Source organism: Pseudorca crassidens, chromosome 4 (genome assembly GCF_039906515.1).
Source record: "Pseudorca crassidens isolate mPseCra1 chromosome 4, mPseCra1.hap1, whole genome shotgun sequence".
NCBI classification, from domain to species: Eukaryota; Metazoa; Chordata; class Mammalia; order Artiodactyla; family Delphinidae; genus Pseudorca; species Pseudorca crassidens.
In genome coordinates, this window is record NC_090299.1 from 47328399 (window position 1) to 47353161 (window position 24763).

At 36.8% G+C, this 24763-nt stretch overlaps 1 protein-coding gene across 5 annotated transcripts in view; it reads left to right on the forward strand.

Annotated features, from left to right (window-relative positions):
* The window catches only part of SLIT2 (slit guidance ligand 2), a 382964-nt gene that overhangs the window by 339679 nt on the left and 18522 nt on the right, over positions 1–24763 (forward strand). For all 5 annotated transcript variants that reach the window (XM_067735623.1, XM_067735624.1, XM_067735625.1 and 2 more), the window contains 4 exons: positions 15524–15617; positions 20394–20531; positions 20639–20879; positions 22463–22593. In XM_067735623.1, the coding sequence (XP_067591724.1) occupies positions 15524–15617; positions 20394–20531; positions 20639–20879; positions 22463–22593 (604 nt within the window). The remainder of the gene's footprint in view (positions 1–15523; positions 15618–20393; positions 20532–20638; positions 20880–22462; positions 22594–24763) is intronic.

Below are 24763 nucleotides of genomic sequence, written 5' to 3' on the forward strand. Positions count from 1 at the left end.
ACTATCCAAACTGCTAAACTTCTGCCCTGGATAAACCAATTTGCTATAAAGTCAACATCAAGTTTACAACTTACTTATTATGTCAGAATATCTATTTTGATCAATTTTTGTGGCTATGAATAAGAAACTTCATAGTTACATTCTTAATAAACCATTTAGTTTTAAAATTGGTAGAGAAAAGGAGAATGTTACATATTTTATTTGTAAGAAAAAATGGAGAAGTACATTCTGTCACTCTATTCAAAGTTACCATTTTCATTCGGCTGGGTATTTTTCATTAATTGTATTTATTTCCATATACATAGTTAAGAATATCAGAGGGTAAAATAGCTACTTGGATGACTGAGGTTAACATCTCTAGACATGAAAAATGGAAGCACATCTGTATGATTAATTTTCCCAGGGATTTGTTAGAAAAGCACTGAAATTTAAGCTTTTATGGAATACTCAAACTTTGCATTTTAAGAGGTACTTTCTTGATGGGAAGATGCTAAATAGAATAATGAGTTTTTGTTCTAATATCCCGCGTCTGTTTGAGAGATTCTGCAGCTGCCTTTTCTATGGTATGATTTTTTTTTTCACACCAGTGAAGTACCTGATGCCATACGAAGTAATATACTGAGTTTCCAGTAGAAATTTTAGCATGTATCACCAGTTACTCTATTTTTTATATATATATATATATATATATATATAGCACTTGGACTCCTTAGTGGCCAGAATTTGAATTCTTTGTTATTTTGCATTAATTAAGGATAGCAAGTATGTCTAATATGCACCCATTCTAACATAGCTAGGAAGAGTTTAGGTGTTACGTAGCTTTGACATTCACACGAGCTTTACTTGTGTCACACCTCACATACATGCCATTAGCCTGAGTGCACTGATTCTCGAGCCCTTGGAGCTACCCCGAGAATCTGAGTTTTTCTGGATGGGCTAATTTAGACTTACACAAGCAGCCCAATGCTTGCACCAAAATCTGTAGCTAGTACCTTCTTAGAGACAGTTCTCTATCCTGTCATTGTTCTGATCATTATAGGAAGAACTTAATTCACTTAATGTCAGAGACCTCTTTAAACTAACCTACTCTGACCAGGACAAATTGGATCCGAGTATTTCCAGCACAGTTTGGTTAGCCAATGTGTTCCTGAGCACAGAAACCAGGAATTTTTCTATATCCCCTTACCAATGAAAACCTAGACCTGACAGCACTGCTGTATTCAGATGCTTCATACCTTTTCCATGATAATTTACATAAAGTGGCAGTCTCTTCTGCGTTGGTTTGGTTGGGTCCGCCTTTGGCTTTAGATGTGCTCTACTTCATTCCTTATCCATCTCTTTGAGTCTTTGTTTTACCTTCTCTCCCTTTGTTTTCCAAGATCCCTTCACACCTGATCTTCTTAAACACGTTTTCTGCATCCTAAAATGATTCAGTTCAGTGCAACTTCCTCTGAAAAGTATTACGAAGCTTCATTTCCCTGTGTCAGATCTCTTTCTTTGAAACACATCCAAAAAACTCCAAAGCTTATTAGCACAACCACTTTAGAGCCAAAACGTGACATCTATAAAAGCTATCATGTGGGAACCTGCTATGACTATTTGTCAAGGGCCGTTTGGTGCTCAACAAGAATTGAGACTCCTCTGGTTTTTTCAGTCATATCTATTGCAGGTATCAGTTTGCCTTAATTCAGGCTAAGGATAAACATTGCACTCTATAGAAAGTTCATAGCATACAAAACATGAAGATACTATCACTATAACTTTGGGTTGGGTTTTGTGGGAAGTGAAGAGTTTTGCAAACTGGCATTAGAGCAGATACCTAAATCAGACATATTTGTAAATCATCTATTAGCTGTAGCATTTTTGTCCATATGTGAAATGAACTCATTTACAAAATATCAAACAACCATCTGCAGATTTTGAAATCAGTGGCACATAAATGGCCTTTAATTATAGGAGGTTATAAATTGTACTCCAGAGCTTTATATCCTGCTTCATCCAAGTCTGCAGTCAGGGAGACATTTTCTTATATCATGGCTGTATTGTTTTTGATTTAAGTTTGGAATCTGATTAATGAGCATGAGATCTTGGAACAGAACCCCTTCTGTGCTCAGAGAATATAATAATGTTGTCACTGCTTAAAAATCATTCAAGTTATAAGTTGCTTTTCTGTTTGGAGATTTTTTTTTTACTCTGTATCTCTGAGGCATTCAGTGAGAAAATGAACTCTCTAGTAGGAACAAATAAGACTTCATAGGAAAAACTTGTAAATTAATATGGTGAAAGTTTTTACATTTGGCACCCACGTTAAGAATTAGAATGGATATGATATGTTAATAGAGAAAATTCAAAGATCTGAAATCAGTCTGACAGAGAGGTCATGATATGACGGGCAGGCTGTAAAACATGGCTACATGTGTTCAAAATAAAATGAACCACTGTTGAGAAATTTATTAAATTTATTTAAGCCCATGTAACCAGAACTTCACAGTAAATAGTTATTGATTTATTATAGGACAAAACTCTGTCCTTTCCTGCTGCAGGGATTGACAACATAAATTTTAAGGGTCAGTATTGTTTTTCTGTTATGTAACCGTTACTATCCCCTCCCCACCGAAAGCATCCAAACTGTTATTTTCTACCTAATTCAATCCATCATCTGTCCTATGTATAACATATGACTGTTGATTGCTAGTATTCTTCAGACAAGATTAATTTTTGAGAAGTTTAACTCACTATGATTCTAAATTAAAAATCACTGTGCTAAGGATTAATAAGACACTGAAATTGCTAAACAAATAATTTAAAAATTCACTCCAGGGTTTTAATAGTAGCTTGAGAGATTGTGTTTTTGGTGATGGTTGGTCACTCTTAAAATCAATATTATATCCTTTCTAAAAATAAGGCACTTCTTGAAAGTAAAGTTTTAAAAACTTCCTCAAATTGCACTAGCCCAGAACTTACAAAAGTGAACGTTGTAAGTGTGGCACCCCTGCGATGTTGAAAAACTTGACACCTTTTCTTAAGCTCTGGTATGAATTCAGGTATTGCATCGAAAAATGTGGTTTTGAAAGTTTCCTAAGAGCCAGAACCCTGGATCTGCTGTGTCAAGACTATGTTTCTTAATTAACCCTCTTCTCACAGGACCACGTTCAAAGATGATACAAAATCGATCACATTTTAACCATGGGGTATTGCTTAATGGGATGGCATACATTCAGTAAATGAAAGTTTCCATACAAGTTGGGTGTGTAAAGGCTTAGAATGTATTTTGTGGGAAAAAATTTCAGAACATTTTAATTTTTCCATTTTGTACCATTATCTCTCTGTTTTTCAAATCTCCAATGCCCACACACAAACCATTATGTACACATCTTACAAAGTAAAGTTGCCTGTTGTTAAATCACCGGTTTAGCCACAGATCTCTTGCTGCCTGTGATGGCATCTGCCTTTTACCTCATTTTCTCCTTGTTTGTGCGTTTGGCCCGGCTGTAGGTAAGAAATCTAAGCCTTGCTTCAGTTTGCTCTCTCACCCTGGGCTTCTCTGTTGTTAATGCTGTGCTTTGGCTTCCTGTGCTCCGCTGTGTACTGCAATGTAAAACGTCTTTTGTCTCTTCTGTCTTTGTTGCTGCCAGCTGCTAATCTGAATGAGGTGGAAAAAGGTTAGTTGCCTTTTAAGTCTATTATTTTATTTTAGTTTCCCTCTTTCTTTCAGAGCTACATAGATTTCATGGTATGGACATGGTAAAAGGAATGTTGACAAAAATGAAATCTGAGATCAATATGTCAAATCAGTCATTCAGATCCTTGATATGTAGATAGCTATGCCAAACAGTATAAAGAGGGTATCTGAAATGCACTTTACCAATTTCTGGAAGACTGTGAAAGAAATTCTCTGAGTGGGCAGAAGAAGTGGCTAAAAATCAAGACTAATGCTTTCTAGTTTCTACTTGTCTGTATGCTTTTCCTTTTTTAAAGGTATCCCAAACATGTATTATTTTTATCATGAAAAACATGTCATTTAGTACAGTACATAGGCTGTAGCTAGAAAAAATTTTAAATAGTGAGAATTTTCCCATAACTTTAAATTAATATCTTTAGTAATTTGAAACATGAAAAGTATTAAAAGATATATACATTTATTAAAACATTTTATAAAATAAAAATTACAAAGCCCAAGAGGTTGATTTATAAAATGACATTGTCAAACTCATAGAACGTCACGAGTACTAGGCAGTGTTTTTAAAGCATAAAAAGAGCCATATCTAACCATTGACACTTTATGGTCTGCATGGCTTTCCAAATACCTCAAGGCCCAGGAAAGGAAGTCCTGTAGTGCTCAGGGTGATCAACATGTCTGGAGAATCATCATGAAATCTTTGTTAAATTTTTATCTTTAAGATTCAGAATTATACCTAATAACATTGTATTTTCACTCAGCTTACCAAGAGTCTTTAAGTGCCAAGTACAGGCACAGCATCCTAAAAGGGTGCTTGTCTTGACAGTTGCAGTTGTATGTAAGGCATTAGCAGTATGATTATAGGGCTAACATGGACTATATTGTATAGCAGCTCTGTCTCCTCTTGCTAAGGACTTCATTTTTTTTTTTTTTCTGTTGCATTGTTCAGATGATTTACTGTGTTTAGTCACTTACACTTACTATGTGCAGAGTTAAGTTAAAAAACATGAAAAAAGAGTTGTTTCCTATTTGGGAATGTAAAAAATATAGCCTGTACATTCTCTGTGGATTAATGCATCCAATACCATCCTTGGTAAAATGTCATCTTTTCTTTTTTACAAGTACTAAAACAGTTGGTGGTCTGGGGCAGAGATGTCTAAGGTCCGATTCTATCTCAGAAAACACGATGGCAATTATTCTGTCACAGGAAAGTGTCCTTAAATAGTTATATATACTCTCGGGAGCAAGCTTGGCAGTATGATATTGTTTTACATCACCACATGGTTTCATGTGTTGACTAAACCTCATGCTTATCTTTATAAAAGATGGCTCTTATTTTCAAGAATCTGCTGCTGACTGAATTTGCTTTAAAAAACAGTCAAACCATTTTCTATTATTTGAATCCAAAACATAACTAGAAATGAAATTTCAACTTCTTTACAGCACCCAGCATAATTTTCTTAAATAAAAAGAAACTCTGTTATTAGCTGACATATTGTTAATTTAAAAAGAACTCTGCAGATATGAGCAATAAGGACTTGAGCAATACCTTGTGTAAAACAGTGACAAAGTACTTACCCAAGGATACATACCTTGTAAGTAGGGATCTAGATGCAAACCAGTGTCTAACTGGCCCCAAGGCCTGCACTGTAATTTGGAGACCTTCCCCTGGAACCAGTCCCTTCTTATTTGCTGCCATCTTCCAGACTTGGCATCTTTTCACATCCACAGTGGCTCTGACTAATCCTTTGTGCCAAATAAGCTTTTCTTCTGCTGTCTCTTCAGCTGGCTGTAAGTAATTGACCCTTAGGTGTATTTGTAAAGAAAACAAAATTCAGGTGCAGACAGGCAGTCTACTTTATCTACACATGAAAAAAAGAAAGTTCCTAATCGGTGTCTGTACAATTAATTAACTAATTCCCCTGATGACTAGCCTACCTTCCATCACATAGGGCAGGTGGGATACTGATGAATTTATGAAGCTAACGGGAAAAGCTAAAATTTCTCTCTTGGCACTAAAATTTATCAACTGTGGGGCCTGTCATAGTCTAATGACATCTGTCCCACCTCCTTTAGATGTTTGAGAATAACATGGAAGAATGTATAAGAAAACACTTGAAAATGTTATATGTCTATACTCCAGAAGTATCAAGGGCTGTCAGAGAGGACAAATTTAAGTTTTGGATCATTTAGGTCCAACCATCATCACTACAGTGACATGGTGTAGATGGTTTGATGTCATTCCTAATGACGGAAGAATTCTTACGGAATTTTGATAAAGAAAATTCTACCTAAAGTAAGTTATATGTGTGAAGGAAATTCCTCCGCCTCATGGTCTTCAGTCTTTTTTCAGTAAAAAGACAGTTTTACTGTCTTTTTAAAAATTATTATTTTGTCATTTTATTTGCCATGCTCACTTCCAATGGAAAGGCTTTATTTGAGAATAAGTCTTTGGTTCTCTTTACCCTCTTATTCTACATTGAAGTGTAAGGAAATACTGAAGAACTCTTGAATTTGGCTGTACTTTTTTAGGTTTTTTGTATATTTTTGGATTGTCATGATCTCTTAATAACAGTGACTCCTTCTCTCATTAATTGTGCCTCAAGCTGTGTAAGGTCTTTTTTGTCAAAGTCAATATAGCTGCACTCATACTTGCAGTCGTTTTTAACTAGAGAGAGGACTTTGGCAGCCTAATTATATTTTGTGGTTTGCATTCATGTTCCAACCTCTCAAAGCCTTCTTAAATGCATTTGAATCTCAGAAAACATTTTAAAGATCCTATTTGCTCTTTAGTTAATAGGCAGGGCCCATTGAGTTCAGAACAACCATTTAGCTTAACCAAGGCTTATTCAATCTAATTTGGATTTACTTATTTTGAAACGAAGTTAAATATTTTTATAGTTTCAGTAGCTGTTGGAATTGGCTACATTATTTAGCCATAATGTTCCAATGAGGAAGTACTGAAAAACACTTCCTTTTTTGTTTATTTATTTGGAGAGGTAAGTTTTTCCATTTTAAAAATTCAAAAGATATTTATTGAGAAAATACCTTATTCAGAATACTATGCTCAGAATTGAAAGTGATATGAAAATACATAAAACATTACCCTTGTCTACCAGGCAGACGCTTTGGTTTGATTCTTCATTGCAAGTTCAGATTAGGTCAGTTATTTCACCAGTATAAAGCCATCACTTCTCATATTCCAAGAAAGTTAACAGCGAAGTATAGCTACTTGACTAGTTTTTAAATAAAGAGAAAGAATTGTTTCTGAACACAAAGACTAATCAAACTTTCAGGCAGACAAGCATTATGGAGCAACCCATTTCATGTCACGTAGAACAAAAGTGAGATTATAAAATGATTTTCTTTTCTGAAACATCAATATCCACATTTATAGCATATTTCCTTGAGCCTTCCTGTTTTGAATTATGATAAACTTTATCTCATGAGGTTATACTTTGGCTTTTTCCGCTTAATGCTTGTGTCCCATTTTGTACACCCTTTGCACCAGAGGACATTTATCAGTGGCTAATATATCTTCAAAAGTTCATGGCTCCTCAAGATCAAGTCCCGATATTTCTCTACTAACAATTGGATTTAATTAAGCTTAGAGAAGTGGGTATTATCTGGATAGTTTATTGATTATATTATGTAACAATTAACTATTGCTAATTGATAGAACAAGTTTCAGGATAATAAACACAAATAAGAAAACATCAGATTATTATTAAAAGGAGCCTTTAGGAAGAGTTAGCTCTTTTATAAAAATAAGAAGCAGAAACACACTGTTCATGAGTAATCCTTTACTTACTGATGAAATAAATTCAACTATTACTATCACTACTGATAAGGATACTAAATATTCAGATTGGAGAATGGGCTTCTGCTCATGTTGATGTGCTCTGGTGCCTGGGATGATAATGTTGAGCAGAGTAGGCAACAGATAGGGCTAGCCTGGTTCAGCAAAAGAGAAGAAAACAGAAATGTTTTTCCTTCAGGTCCAATTCAGTTAACCTGTTCTGGAATGACTCCCATAATCCCATCAGCTGTGTCCACCCTCTAATACAGTTCATGCATCTCCCTACTACATTGCAAGGTCTGTGAGAGGAGAGAGAATGCTATTCTTTACATGAATAAAGAACAAATGGGAAATGTACAATTTTTTTGAGGAATTGTATGTATGGAATTTTTCAAATTATGTAATGAGAAACATTCAGGTCCATTTATCTTAATCTTTCTCAGACAAGCCATTTACACTCACACTTCCTCTTGATTCCCGAGTTCATCCTCTCTGTTTCTGATTGGGATAGTCATCATTTGGCAGACAAGATTGTCAAGATATCTGAGTCAATAGGCTACCCCTCAAGTTCGGCCTACAAGGCCATACGTGAGGGTGGGATCTCAAAACACAAATCTGCTACCAGTATTCCTTATTCTCTCTTCCTCCTTAAATTACCCCTTATGCCATCTGGGTCTCCTTCATTAACAATTTGTAAAGTATTTTCCTTTGGAAAGCAATCAAATAAGTGTTTTCACATTTTTCAACAGCCATCGAGTATCTAACTTGTGCCAGATAATTTGCTAGCAAATGCAAGGGCAATGAAGAGATACAAAACTATAAATAAAGGTATCTATCCCTTGCCCTCAAGTAGTGTACTTTTAAGAAATTAAATCTCAATTTATTTCCAATAGGTTGCTTTTTTTGGTACCTTCCCTCTCTGTGCCAATTCAAATAGAGTAAAATTAGTACCATTTTTCTAGGTTTTTCTTGAGCGAAGCAAGAGCTCAAAATGCAAATATTTGAAGAATGATGCATTTGACCCTCCAAAACTCTGTGTCCTGGGGATGCTGTCAGGAATTCAACCAGACTTCCTCCCTTGTTATAAGTATATTTGAAAATGTCATAACAGTTTAAATATAACACTAGAATGCTGGTTCAATTATTCAGTTTGCTGTCATGAGTTCCCTTTCCATTATTATCAATAGTAATGATCCTTTCATATTAAAAAAGAAACTAGTTTATGAACAGGAACAAACAGTTTATGAATAGGAACAAGAACAGGCTGCAGTGTCAGCCCTGGAATCCTCCCCACCTCCTTCATACATCCGTGGTCCCCAGAATGGACTCTGAGATTATTTCTGGTTCAGAGAAAAAAGAAACTAATCTGGTTACATTAGCAAAATCTAGTGAGAGTTAAGTGTTCCAACAATGCCATGAACCTGTATTTAAAATTGTTTGTGTTTGTAAATATGGCCAACCTGAATTTACAGGGCTAACTTTGGGAAAAATATAAATGAGATACTTATTAATTCAAACCCACCCTTTCTTATTGCTCTATTAGTGAAAAAAGTGAATATTTTAAACAGAGTAGTTTGAGTTGGAAAATTCCTGAAATCCTGATCTAGGGACAAGATGACCAACCTTTTCTCTGCTGAGCAGGCTTTGAGAACTGAATAAGCCTCAGCAAGACATGCTGTTGCCCAGATTTCTTGGTAGATAGAAAACAGCTAGTTGTCCATCCAATAACTCTTCAAAAATGTCTTCTCTCTAAATAGCACAGTTTACCTTGCCGAGAGAAGAAGTCTCTTTAAGGGTAATAATGAACTTTGCATCTGTGTAGTCTAGTTTTCAATAATAAATAAAATAACAGTAAATATCATTCAGCCAGTTTGTAGGCCACGATGCTGTCCATATTCCAGTCACTAAATGAAACTTAAGGGATACTGGAAAATTAAGCATCTATCTTATGTCTCTAATTTTTCCACATTTTAACTTCTCCAGAGTAAGGATTTCGTCATGAGCATCCTTTTATCATTTGCTGGGTCTAGCTCAAAATATCTTCCCCCCAACATTTTTTAATGAAAATTATGAAACTAAAGCAGGTTTGAATTTTGGTTAAGTTAAAAAGTCTCACTCCAGAGTACATGTAAATTAATCCTACTATATGTGGTTAATTTCCTCTTACACTATTCTTATTAGTTTCAGGAAACATTTAATATTAGCTCGTGGATTATATAATATATTCATTGATTTGTCAAAGAATCACTATAGCTAAGAATTTTCAACAACGCCATAAGTTAAACCAGTATATTTTCAGGAAAAGCATGTTTAAAAAATTTCAGTGTCTGTATAGAAAATGTAAATCATTTTTAGTGACAAGACAACTCAGGTGTCATACCATGAGCTTGAATGTCTTTGGCATAATTTAAATTAATCACTTTCAAGATTATTACTTTATAATTAGTGATAATAGAGATGTTGGTAGTTATTTTTACTTGCAGCTATCATTCAAAGTTCAAGTCAGTCTCCAGATTTATTGTAAAGTAGATGAAACAGACATTGGACTCACTTTTCTCCCCCTCTACAAGACACAGTAGTTTGTGATTCTCTTGCCTTTGTCACCTTCAATGCCATAAGAGGAGGAGGGTCTTCGTTACTGTTTGGGCAGCCTGTCCTGCAAACCTTACCTGTTAACACCAATGCCTCTTGGAGAGAGGGCCAAGGGCTGATTGGTCCAAGTCAACCAAGACTCACAGTGCTTTGCAGAGAGGCATCCAGCCCTGGCAGCAAATGTAGGGCTAAACTATGCTGATACGCTCTGTTCAAGCCTTGACTCTTTTGAAGTGCAAAGGTCATGGTTAGGGGCCACTTCCTCTCCTCGTGCATCGCTTATTAAAGACTCTGTTGGAGAAGCTTAAAGAAAATTTCAGGCATGGGTGAGGACAGCCGCATGGAATGAAGTAGGAAAGGAAAGAGACCAAAGGAAGAGAGGGAAGGAGGGAGGGAAAGAAGGAAGGAGAAAAAGAGAGAGAGAGAAAAGAGAAGAAAAGAAATAGTAGCATAATTTGAAAGTTTTATTCCCCACTATAAACCTCCAATAATTTAGAATTTACCACCTGTATGGGTTCGCTAGTGTTATTACAACCCAGTACCACAAACAGGGTGGCTTAAATAACAGAAATGTATCGTCTCACAGTTCTGGAGGTTAGAAGTCCAAAATCAAGGTGTCAGCGGTGTTAGCTCCTTTTGAGGACTGTGAGAGAAGGACCTGTTGCAGACTTCTCTAGCTGGCCTGTTGGTGGTCATCTGCCCTCTCTGTCTCTTCACGTGGGCTGCCCTCTATGCCAGATTTCCTCGTCCTGTGAGAACATTAGCCATACCAGATTAGGGCCCACCCTAAGGACTTTTAACTTGATTACTTCTATAAAAACCCTATCTCCAAATAAGGTCACATTCTGAGGTACTGGAGGGCTACAACATATTTTTTGAAGGGGGCGGGGTGCATGGGGAGACACAGTTCAACCCATGACACCACATCCTTATTTTACAAACTCTTGATTTTTGCCCCAGAAAACCTGGTCTTTTCAGTGTTCTCTATGTCACTGAAAGGTCCTTCCAAATATTCATACCAGAAACCTAGAAGTCCCAGACAGCTTCCTCTCTCCCCTCCCCTAACCCAATCCATGACAAATTCCCATTTATTTTGCTTCTAAACATCAGGCCATCCATATCTCCTCTACCACCACCTGAGTACAAGCTAAGTCATGGCTCATATCCATTTGTATTTGTCTCGGTGCTATCCATCCTCCTCTAGAGCCCAAATGCTCTTTTCAAAGTGTGCATGTCATCTGGCCATCCTCTATCCTAAAACCCTTCAATGGTACCTACTGCTGCCTGCATTCTGCCATGTGGCCCCTGCCAACCTCTGTGGCCTTCTCTGTCACCACGCTCTCCTAGGCTCACTCCCAGTCTCTGAGAGCTCATATTTGTCCTGTCACCTCCTGCACAGAGCCACTGCCAATGCTCTTTATCGCCCCCCTTCACCTGCAATCCAAGTCCTACTTCTTCAGAAAAAAATTCCCTCACCATCAGTCCTCCTTCTAGAGCATCAGGACACTTTTTAGCATTCATCACTCAGGCAATTTTACAGTTACTTGTGAAATTAATGGATCAAAATCTTTCTCCTCCTCTCCTCATGTATAAGCTCCATGAGAACAGGGATATCGTTTTTTGTTATTCACCATTATACTCCTAGCGTTAACATAAGTCCTTTTACACAGTTTGCACTCAAAATATATGGCAATGTTAAAAATCTGGTGGTTTGCTACCAGACTTATTTGAAAACATCCATAGGCAGATCGCCCCATGGGTATCAGGGAAGAAGCTTGTGGAATAGTTCTAAAACGATTTCAGTAAGTGCAGTAATAAGGAATGCAAACAAAAAGACAGTTTTAGATACCAGAAGTACAAATGAAGATTAAGGAAGGACCCCTTGTGCATAATAAGGAAAGAACATTAAAGTTAGGTGCACGGATCTAAAATGAAGCAGGAAGCAAGGCCAACTCCAGGTACTGTTTCCCATAAGAACCATCAAGTGCACTGAGATTTCTGCCTCACTGCAATAATATTCACAGTATTGGTACCTCAGTGGGATTGGGGCACATGCTGACACTGTTTTACTGAATACAATAATGATGTTCTGTCCAGTTAAAGCATAATGCTCTCTCTACTAACTTGCTTATCTGCATTATTCATCTCTTCAGAAGCATTTTGCCTTTTTTTAAAAAAAAAAAAAAAGGTTTTTATAGCCACAGTTGACCTTGCACAACTTCAATTCCAGAACCTCATTTTACTCATGAAGAATTGGGGACCAGAACAATAAAATAGTTCATTTTTCTGCAACCAGTCCACTGTTTTATATTGAATAAGTTGCGGAAGACCATCCCAAGCAATAACTCAGCAACCCAAATGTCATTTCGCCCAATTAGTTTCTCCCTAGGATCTCTTTATGCTGGTTCACTCCAAAGAGAGCATTAACTCTGTTGATCCAGCTTTTACTGCCCCACCCACAAGGTGACCTTAGCATTTGTCATCCAGATCAGGGCATCTGTGTGAGTGTGTGGGGACACTTGAAAATTACCCTGGGATGGCAAGTATAAACCTGAGCCAGCCAGGATGTATGGTCATATTACCACTACATCAGATTCTTCAGAAAGACCGCATTTACAGATGTTCAGTAAGCAATGAATTACATCTTCTGGACTCCGAGGAATCATGCCCTTTTAGGGAAGAGAGCATCACTCCTGCCTTACTCCCTCACAGCTCTTACTAGTGTAACTGTAGAACTTGTCCATTTCCATCCCACTCTATGCCATACTTACCTGACAGACACAATCAGGAAGAGGTGATCTAAAAACTAAACATCACTTCCTTACAAAAAAAAAAAAAAAAAAAGATGCCTCTGTTTAGGACATGTGTTTTTTCTTCACAAGTTGTAGTCGATCATTCACTAACTTGTTATCCTAAAGAGGTAACAGTATGCTCCCTGGCTGACCCCTCTAATTCTTCTCCCAAACAGAAACAACCAACACACACACACACACACACACACACACACACACACACACACACACACCTACCTTTAACTTCTCATCAACAAAAAAAGCTGAAAACTAGAAGCACAAGGAAAATTAATTTGCTTGTCTGATCAAAAGTGAAATCTCAAATGCCAGGCAAACATTGTGTTCCAAGCTATTGCTTTATCACTGGGGACTTTTAAGGGTCCAGGCTGAAAGCAAATGAGTAGGATTTCCTGTGATTTTGTGGAGTGGGTTGGAGCCAAATTATGAAGCCAGTGTTTGTCTAGACTCCCATCTCTTGAGGGGCTCATGGGCGCTGAAGTTTAACCTGTGTTCAACCACATTGCCCTTAACCACTCCAATGGGCTGACTTACCTTTCCTGATGCCATATGAAAAATATAAATACCTGCTTGTAAGGTAATAGAGTACAGCTCTATGTGTAATAGAATAAAGAACATTTCCATCTTTCCGTCCATCCTGTCACATCACATGCTTTATCATTTCAGGAGGTGAATATGAAACAAGTTGAATATAGGTCAACAAGATGGAGTTCTTGCCTTAAAAAGCATAAATTTTTCTTTCAGTGACTATTATTTTAGTATATCACCATACCATACTCTACAGAGATATAAAGACAAATATTCTAAGCATACTGCTCTCATCATATAGTAAATCCTTATGAACTATGGTTTAGATTGTCTTAATTGGATTGGATTGGATTGGATTAGATCAAAATGAATAAGAAGTAAAGCATCCCCCCCTTTCATATCATTTTTAAAATGATTTCTTATTTGGGTATAAAGTGAAGAATACATAGAATGATATTTAAACTGCCTTGCATATAGACTACTATAAACAGCCTTTATCCAACCAGGTAGATTTGATTAGAAAACTGAAAGTGATTTCATCATGATAGGCTGAGAAATTATAATGAATACATTCTATCAAGATGTATTACTAAAAGTAATAATAATTGAATGTAAGATGCTTTAAGTAAACCCTGTTTAAAAATAGCTCATTAGGTATAGGTATATCTTGATAAAAACTTTTTATATCACAGATTTACAGACACAGAAATGCTTCTTATAAAAGAAATATATGAGACTTTTAGTACAATTAGTTCTCTTTAAGAGACAGAAAAAACCCTAACTTATCATACACTATATTGATGTAATACCTAGCTTAGTACATTTATATATGTAAGTCACTGAAAAAGATCCTTGAAGTGTAAATGATTTGCCACATTTAGTTGTTAAGCAACTATCTCTACCAGTTAGCAAAGTATTACCTTAAAAGGACAGTCTTATAACAAAGAGATTTGCTGCAGACTCCTGATGTTTTAACCTCTGTTGCTTTAAATCCACACACTTTGAACAAAGTTCTAATAGTTTCTTGGAAACGAACAACAGCTGCATATAGATGTATCACTTTATTCATTCATTTATTACATATAAAATAATTAAAAACTAATTTAAAGGTAAGGTAGAAAAGGAGAGAACTTTTTAATTTTACATCTTTCCAGTCACCTTAAAATCTCACACAATGATTGGGAAAGTGTTCTCACCGAAAATCGTATTTGGCCTAATGTAACTGAAAATAAAATATAACCATGTTATTTATAAATGAAAAAATTTCCTAACAGATAATTGGACATGCAATTCAACAAAGTGTGTCTAGAATCTTCATGGTTATGCTTGTAGCTCTCATTTATGGATGACAATTATTCTTTATAAGCTAGCTGATAGAAAGAAGTGTACGCTCTTTATCTAGATTGATTCTCCTTTTGCTTTTTTCTGTCGTGACGGATGTAGCTGAGGAGTATACTGTTGAGCTGTTGCAATAAGTCATAAAAGGGAAACAAAGTCTTTTTCCTCTAGACTTGTAGAACCTTGGAGACTGTGAAGATTTGAGGATTATCTTTTCAAACATAAAACAACAGAATAAGCCAGACATAAAGGTGTACATACCAAATGATTCTATTTATGTCAAGTTCAAAAACAGGTGCAAATAATCTGTGGTCCTGTCAGGGTAGTGGTTACTTACCCTTGGGGTTGGGCCTCTGGAGTGATGGTCAATGGTGTGTTTTTGGACATGGATGCTGGTTACATGAGTGAGTTCAGTTTGTGACTGTTTATTAGCTATTCATTTATCTTATGGATATATGTTATACCTCAATAAAAAGTCCAAAATTTTAAAATAATAATAATAAAAGAATAAAAACGAAAAGCATTCAGATTTCCTTCTCCAATAGTACATTCTAAAGGGACTCCTATTAGTTACAGATAACAATAGCTGTGTTGTCCCAATTCATAAGACTATTTAGCAGCAGAACCAGCATTTCAGATCTTCTGCTTCCATGTCTTGTGATTTTTTATTTTTTCCAATCACAAGCTATGCTTACCTCTCAGACCCGTGACACAGCCTGCTGGCAGGAAACCTGTTAACCTTTGTCTATGACCTAACACCGTTTGCCATGTTAACAGGTGAGTTGTGTGAGGAGAAGCTGGACTTCTGTGCACAGGACCTGAACCCCTGCCAACACGACTCCAAGTGCATCCTGACGCCAAAGGGATTCAAGTAAGTCCGAGGCTGCTTTGGGGCTCACAAACGGGGGAGGAGGGCCTTTCTTTAAGGAACCCTCTTCTTTCAGGACCTAGCTTCACACCTTTGCTCAGGACTTAGAGGACATACTCTCCAGTGTCAATGGAATTTTTATAAATGTTTATCTACAGCATGGGCCTTTTTTAGTACACCAAAGAAAAGAAAATGTTTCCTTTTGTTTTGTGACTTTTCCTGGGAAGTCATGTATGAAATAAAATAGCCTTTGGCTATTTTTAATTAAATTTATGTGGAGGCCAAATAAATTCATAATATCTACTAGGAACTTTATTATCTGAATGGAAGTCTGTGGTAAAATAGGGAGTTTCATTTAATGTAACTGAAAATGTTTTCTTATGCAACAATACTTTACCCAAGAGGAGGAAGACAGCGTGACCATATGTCCCAGGCTGCCTCAGTACAATATCCGTTTATGCCTATAGTTACATATGCCTATGCCTATGTAACTATTAATAGTGTCTCCTTCACACACGTGTGTGTTGTGTGGGATGATAAAACACACAGTCACACCAGGTAGCAATCTTCCTGAAGTATGTTTGGTATCAAATGAAATTATTCCTTTGCCACAATTCTGAAATATTTTAAGGGTCTATCAACAGCAACTTCTCTTCTTAGGCCATAGATTAGAAATCATCTGGTCCAAATTCTTCACTTTAAACATGAGGAAACCACAACCAAGAGAGGTCGGTGGCTGTCCAGAGGTCTCAGTGTTATTCACTGGCAGAGCTGGAGCTGGGTTTTATACTTCCCAGTTGGGTGATTGTTCTAGTGCAGGTTATCTCTAAGAAGCTTTATACTTTATGACCATTACTGTTGGTTTGTTACAGAAGGTGAGCTGGGTTCTCAGAAATGACACTGTAGTGTTCAGGTTGAGTTGTGCCTACAAGAGACAACTAGCAAATAGCTTTACTGGTTTCTTTACCCAATATTTATTGAGCACCTGCCATGGGTCAGGGCACGAGTAATGTTACCATCTTATGTTTTTGTGGCACTTTATAGCTACTCACTCTCCCATTCTTTATCTTCTCAGTGAAATGACTCAGGCTTAGTTGCCACAGGATTCAGAGAATTAAAAATTACTCCAGTCAGGAACAGTTTTATAAGAGTAGATGGGATTAGAGCTGGGACTCTAACATTTTTTTAAATTTTATTTTATATTGGAGTGTAGTTGATGAACAATGTTTTGTTAGTTTCAGGTATACAGCAAAGTGATTCAGTTATACATATAGATGTATCTATTCTTTTTCAAATTCTTTTCCCATGGGACTCTAACATATTAATACTTGTCAACAGATTATCAGACATTCTTACTTGAATGGGAGGTGGGGTCAGTATCACCTGACCACACCTGGATTTCAAAGACCAATCAGAATAAAATATTTATTCTCAAGTTTTATTTAGAGAACAGTTTTTGATTCAATTTGATTTAAAATTCATTATTTTAGAATATACAGATTCAGTTGCAGCACCTGCTGATTCCATTTGATGCCTTTTTGGGAAAGAAAAGAATATATTTGATTCTATTTTTCATTATATTTTATAGTTTTTTATAGTTTTTTATATTTTATAGTTTCCTCTGTGGAAAAAACAAAAGTCTTATTGAAATCTTTATTTTATACAAAATCCTGTATTGTTCATCCAAATACTGTATGTAAATTATTTTAATTCATATTGTCTTTGATCTGCACACAATGAATTTGGCAAATTGAACGTCAGTCATTTAGGTAACAACTGTTATCATTTCTTAGAGAAATTGGCCAGTAAAGCAGATGGTTTTCCAGAACTGCCTATCTGCTGGATAAGCTCTGTGCATTGTAATGACAAGATAAAGTATTAGTAACACTTACCGGAAACCATTAAAAACTGAGTAGTTCATCTTCAAAAAGACTAACGACTAATTCAGTATCTTCTATTACTATCAGTTAAATTGCACACTTTTTATAGTGCATCTTACTGGATTAAGGATTAGCTGATTTGGAAACCCATTGTTTTCAGCAGTAATTTGTGAGTTTTATGTAGTTTAGCAGAAAACAGGTTAAGTCGTAGCATTTGCTATTACTCCCATATTATAAATAATCACACACTGTGACAAAGGGAGTTGCAAAAAATAAATGGACTTAAAACCCAAGACTATATGAAGCTGCTAAAGAAAATTTCTACTGACAAATATTGTTTGGACAAGATGTACTGTTAACTTCAGCTACATTTTCTTACTACTAAGCTAACAGAGCTGGTTTTACTTTTCTTGCTTTATTATATACCTCATCAATCTCCTAAATTGTTTTGAGATATTTTTAGACCATGATATGCCATAAGCAGTATTTTCAAGCATGCATCTTACTTAGTCAGCTTTGGGGCTTCTAAACAGTATATTTTATATTCTTTGCTTTCTTCCTCACTCCTTGCCAGAGTTCGGGGAATGTGATACCTTTTATTGATAATACAAGCTTTAAGGAATTCTTAATTAAATATTTTCTTCCTGTTTTGAAACTCGGTCTAAGGAGCCAAAGAAAGACAAAAATGTTGGTCTCATAATGTGACTCCAAGTCCTAATGGGCTCGTAAAACAGTATCTGTAGAGAAAAAAATATATAAAATAGCTCTTAAACAGCCACTATGGTGAATACGTGGTTCTCTTATCTTTTACTTTGATTTCTTTTCTCAGGTAAATAATTCAGAGTGTTTCAAAGCATTTCTTCTTTCTTTTAATGCTCTGTACTTGAGCAGCTCTGGTCAAATTAACATTAATGGAAGCCCTTTTCTCAGGCCCCGTCCATCCTTTTGAGAATGTCTATGGCCACTTAGAATCCATTTAACTTCAGACTTGTTTGCTTAGTTACGATTTAGCATGAAAACCACTGGCTCTAGAGCAAGCATGCTGATGCAGTGAGCTCATTTTATTTCTTAAGTCATACACACAGAGCTAAAAGTCTGTGTTACCCTTAGAGGGTATATACTCCCATTTATCTTATTAATTCATCATTTCTCCAGTAACTCTTAAATCCTGATTTTGCATTTTTAGGCAAAACCCTTGGCATTCAGTAATATCCACATTCACTAGGGTGTTTTTAATTATCCTCATTCACTTGAATCCTAATGGCTTTGAAATAGAAAACTGAATAATTAGTACAGTCTAAACCATAAATACTTTTTTAGAATTATAAAAACTTACATAGAATTATTTTTTAAACCTACCATTTATTGATCATGCATTATGTATTAACTACTATAGTAATTATTTTACAGATAGTGTTTTTATTTAATCTTTTAACAAACCTGTGAGATGGAAATTATTATATACATATTATAGATGAGGAAAGGAACACTTAGAGAGATGAAGTAATGTAGTCAAGATTACATACACTTAAGGATGAAACCAGAATATGAACACAGTTCTTCTGCCTAATTGCAAAGTGCAAATTCTATAAGGCTAAAACATAATTTCCTGGTTTATTTGTTTTTTTTAAAGTCAGTGAACCCTTTCTTAAACCTCAAACAGAAACACTTATGGAAGCCCAATGTGTAAAACTAATGAATCACAGCAGGAGAGTATTGTTTGGGGGGGAGCAGTGCAGAGGGAAGCTGACAGAGGCCCCCTCCCCGGCTATGGCCATTATCTTTGGGGGTTCCATGGTCCCCTATTGCTCCACAAAGCATAGTTTAATAACCACTGCATGTGCCATATTGCTTTTCCTTGGGCACCCTTAAAATCCCGCATCCTTGGTGTCAGAGCTAGACATTCCAATGGTCAGCACTGGTGAAAGAGATTTTAAAGGGAACCCTGAGTAATCAATTATCTAACGGTACAGAGCAGTGGTTAGATATTCAGGCTTTCTTGTCAGATTGCTTGGGTTCATTTCCTGGCTGTGTACAAGCTAGATGTCCTTGGGCAAGACATTTAACCAATCTGTGCCTTGTTTCCTCACCTGTAGAGTGGAGTCATGGTATCACGGATGTCACAGGGCTGTGGAGAGAATTCAATGAGTCCATGATGCAAAATGATTAGAACAGGGCCTGAAACAAAGTGCTCAAAGAACATCAGCTGTATTATTATCCCTGGTTCTTCACCATCAGTGCAGCCGAGACCCCTTCTGTCCCACACCACCAGAGTGAACAGGCTGAGAAGCTGTCCGGGGATGGGCCCCAGGAATTTTGTATCCGTTCCCCTGCCCCACCCAGTTAGGTCAGCCCCCATTCTGCCATAACGATAATCTGGATTCATGGTGAATTAGGGTATCCAATGCTAACATATTTGCTTTTCATAAAATTATCCTTTACTGTAATGCACCCAGTCTCTGTTGGAAAATTTAAAATGTTAATTGTTCTTAAGATATGCTTAATATTCTTAATAAATTTTACAACACAGCACTTTTACCGTGTCAGCAGCTCAAATGAATTAGACGCTGAAAACAGAGGACACCACGGGCAGATAAAGTGGGGGAAGAAGGGAGGGACACACCCTGGTGTGATTAGTCTATTCTTATTTGGATTGTGGATACTCACTGTCATCAGAGAGGGAAAATTGCTGTTCCTCTGAGAGATCACAGTGAGAAACCATGGCATACTTTGCAGATCAGTACTATTTTCTAGGCATCTGTTAATTTTTAAACTTTATGAGCCTGTTCTAAATATGTTTTTGCAAAGACAGCACCAGTTGTTTCCTAGATGAAATGCAACTCTTTTACTTATTTTGGCTCAGTTGGGTTTGAAACTATGTACCTGCTTGTTCAAACAGATGTGACTGCACTCCAGGATACATAGGCGAACACTGTGACATTGACTTTGATGACTGCCAAGATAACAAGTGTAAAAACGGAGCCCACTGCACTGATGCAGTGAACAGTTATACATGCATCTGCCCCGAAGGTTACAGGTAAAAGTGCAAGTACACATTTGTATTTAGAGCTAGGTGCTAACAGGGCTTAATTCATATTGGCAATTAAGTAACGTCTAATTGAGTATTTTCTGTTTATTCTTCAGTGGCTTGTTTTGTGAGTTTTCTCCACCCATGGTTCTCCCTCGTACCAGCCCCTGTGATAATTTTGATTGTCAGAATGGAGCTCAGTGCATCATCAGGATAAATGAGCCAATATGCCAGTGTTTGCCTGGCTACCAGGGAGAGAAGTGTGAAAAATTGGTCAGTGTGAACTTTGTAAACAAAGAGTCTTATCTTCAGATCCCTTCTGCCAAGGTTCGGCCTCAAACAAACATCACTCTTCAGGTAAGATTCCCCCACTACCAAGAGCTAATCTCATTTTAAAACAATTCAGCTGCCAAATATAAACATACGTGGTGGTTTGTGAGTGATGTTATTTCTTAAATAGACAGTTACATACTGCATAGCACAATGACAGAAAATGCTACTTGTATGAAAAGCTTCTATTCTTCTTCTCTCTAACATTTGTGTCTTTCAAAACTAAATGGGCACTAGGTATTTTTATTCACTACTTGATCATATAAAACACACACACAGAGACAAAGCAACAAAATCTCTCTCTTTGTTTTGCGCTCAGGTAATGGCATTTTATTCATTTATTTTTATGGCTCTGCAGTTCAGGTTCTGCACGGTAGCGGGGGGCAGGCGCTGGGGGAGCTTTCGTTAGGAAACCTGCAGCTGAGAACAGCACAGGTGAGACAGAACATACCTTGGCAGAAGTGTCAGCAGGTGTCTTTTAACTTCGACATGAAATTAACAAACTCAAGTATTATCATAAGTCTTCCCACCAAGTCACCGTGTACCTTTGAGCAAGTTATTCAAACCCCTATAGACAAGATTACGCTAGATTAGGGTGATAAATTTAGGGTACCTGGGGCAAATTGGGGCTGCATATTTGTTTTGTTTTGAATTCAAAGAAATGTGACCAATTTCCTATAAAACCCGTTCCATATTTGGTTTACCCTAGCACTTCAGTGAGGGGCAGGGGCTTCTTGAGAAGTCGTGAGGAATGGGACCCTGGAAGGCAGACCAGCCTTCTTTAGAAAAGCCTGGCCCCCTAACTTCCAACGTTTGCCATCCGTCTTGTTATGAGAAGTACCCAGTGGTGTTCAGGCTTAAGTCCTAATTTTTACTGAGCTGGTCCTTCAAAAGCCCGGAAAAGTCAGAAAGAAGGATAAAAACAGAGATTTTTCCCTGGTCACACCATAATTTAACGTGTAATATGAAAATCCATCTTGCTCAATGCAGTCACATTTCACATATGCCATAAATAAAGCCCATAACAGGAGCAAAAAGCAGGTAAGTGAAAATCTCCAGCAAAGGAAATTCTAAGCACGTTCAGTGATGTTAACTTAAGTACCTCTTATTGTTCTTTTTAACAGAATGGAAATGTGATCATTTTGTTCCTGATTAGATTTTATCATTCTCTGCTTAGACAATATAGTTTGATATCTAAGGGGGAAAGCTTGATTTACTTTAAACACTGTGGACTCTAATGATATGGAAAATATCTTTCAATTTTAATTTGCTGAAGTATAAATTATGTGATGTCCTTGTTTTTGCATATTTTATAGGACATGAATCTTTAAGCTTTATCATTGCCAATATGCAGAAAGAGAATAAATATATAAGTTCATGAATGTAAAAAGAGCTTTTTGAAGTTCTTTATGAATTTATTTGCAACAGAGTAATCCAGGAATAGGTCATCTTTCAAGTAATCATTTCAATGTGCATTAGTATTTTATCAGAGCCATAAAGAAGAAATAAACCATAGTAAAAAACTCATTACTAAGAAGTCTTGTTTCTTCTTAATGAAATATGTCTGGATGACTGTTTGTCCTACTAATGTCAAGGTTACTTCCCACTAGATTGCCACAGATGAAGATAGTGGAATCCTCTTGTATAAGGGTGACAAAGACCATATCGCCGTAGAGCTCTACCGGGGACGTGTTCGTGCCAGCTATGACACCGGCTCCCACCCAGCTTCTGCCATTTACAGGTGAAGATCTGTCACTTACTGGTAAAGGTGAAAATAATTGCTTAATGCAGAACTGCCTCTCCTCTCTTATTGTGTCATGGGGAGGGGAGGGAATAATTTGGCTACAGCAGACTTTATGATAGGTGTGTTAGAGGCCTGGCAGTAGCAGACAGCATACTCAAGTTGGATAATTAAGGAGAGATTTATAAGAGGACTGTACAAAGATTGGTTGGGACAGTATAGTAATCTGGAGCTAGTAACTAGGTATACTGCTAGTGTCCATGGGCTTGAAAGAGAGAGGGGAGGCAGCAGGTATGGAAATCGATGCTCAGAAAAGGAATTGTGGAGAGGACTGCATGACAGGAGCTCAGGGAAGGAACCAGGGTTTTAAATGCATGATCCCAAAAATCTCCTGTACCCCCACTTCCCTCTGGCCAAATCAGATGCCAGAAAACAAGGAACCCACTGATCTCAGTAATATAGCTCACACATGAGCCTCCCAGGGCTCAGAACAGGCTGAAGACAGGTGGAGAGTAGCCCTAGAGAAACAGCTGCAGGATACCCAGCACAGGGACAAATTTAAAGTTACTATTCATGCAACACATATTTATCGAGCACCTACTATGCGCCAGGCACTGTTCTAAGCTTTCAGCAACAGAGCTTCTGCCCTTAGGAAGCTTACAAGTAATAAGCCAATGGGCAGCTACAAGATGTGTATTATCTGATCATTCTGTTGGAAGTTTTATAATAATATTATGGTATTGATGATATATTGAAGACATGAATGGGGTGGGATTCACGGGGTGGGATTTTCCTGAAAGTGTGCTTTTTGCATAAGACTAACCTTCAGAGCCCCTCTGTTGCATCTCAACACCAGTCGCCCTGCAGACGTTACCTAGTTGATTTCTTCACATGTACAAATAACTGCTACCATTTAGAGAAAGGTCGCAAAGTCATAGGCAGTCCGTTTTTCCAGGCAGATATCTTAAATGAACTGAACTGGCTAATTGCAGGAAAAGAATATTCTCTCATCCTTTTATTCTTGAAAAGATTTTAAGCTTTTAGAGAAGCACTCCCCTGTTACACATAGCCTTGGTGTTGGCAATATAATAGGAGTGGTTGTGACCGGAGTGAACTAAAAGCAAATCTTTGTCAAAACAGGACTAGACTACATCTGCTCAGGTCTCCCTGAATGCTGCCATGTGAAAATGTGGGCCCAGGTTTTGCCAGAACTTGTGATTTTTCAAGAAAAGACAGAAATCTGGCTTTTTTAAATATAAAGTTTTCCCTTCAGTATGGATTCACATTTTTTTTAAATACCATATGTGGCAAACAAAACACATTTGTAGCCCAAACATGCTGGGTAAAAGTTTGTGGCCATTGATGGAGACATAAAATGGAAATACTGGCCTTTATGATCTTGGTATTATACTTATATATTTTCAGTGTGCTTCACATGTTATTTAATCTTTCATAACGGTTCTGGGAAATTGGATGCCCATTGTAGCCATGAATGGAATTCAGTAAGTCCTTTTGGTGGTAAGCTAACCCACTTGGGAATATTTAGAGCATGGAAACAAACACATAATTATTGTTTTCCAAGCAGAATACAATAGTTACTTCATCTCTAAATGGTGATGAATTAGTGCCAATATTTTAAATGTTGCTAGGCCTTAAATGTTATAGCCTCAATTTGTTTCAGCTCATGAAAAGATTTCAGAATATTGATCTTATGGTTCATTTTTGGTATTTTGTGTGTTTGTTTTGTTTTATGCAATGAAACAGCATAGAACTGTCAGGAACCATAGTGAAAGTTCTTGGAGTTGACTTACTAAAGCTAGTGTTCACATAAAATGTACTTAAAATATTTCTAGATAAGTTGTAAAAACCCAAGTGATTATATCCAAATGAGGATTTACTCTAAAGAGCTTATTTTGAGTTTATGTTCATTACCATTTTTACCTAACAATAGAGTATACCCTGTAACATCTATAAAAAAGGATAATATCACATCACACAGTTTTTGTTATGAACCAGAAGTAGATGTTTCTGCTTGCAGACCATCTAATGGAGACATCTGCTATAAGGTCCAGAGCAAACATAACTTTTATTTATTTATTGCTTTTTAGTTTATGGCCAACAATCAACAAAAGTTAGTGTATTGTTTTTATTTTTTTAAAGAAATTTATTT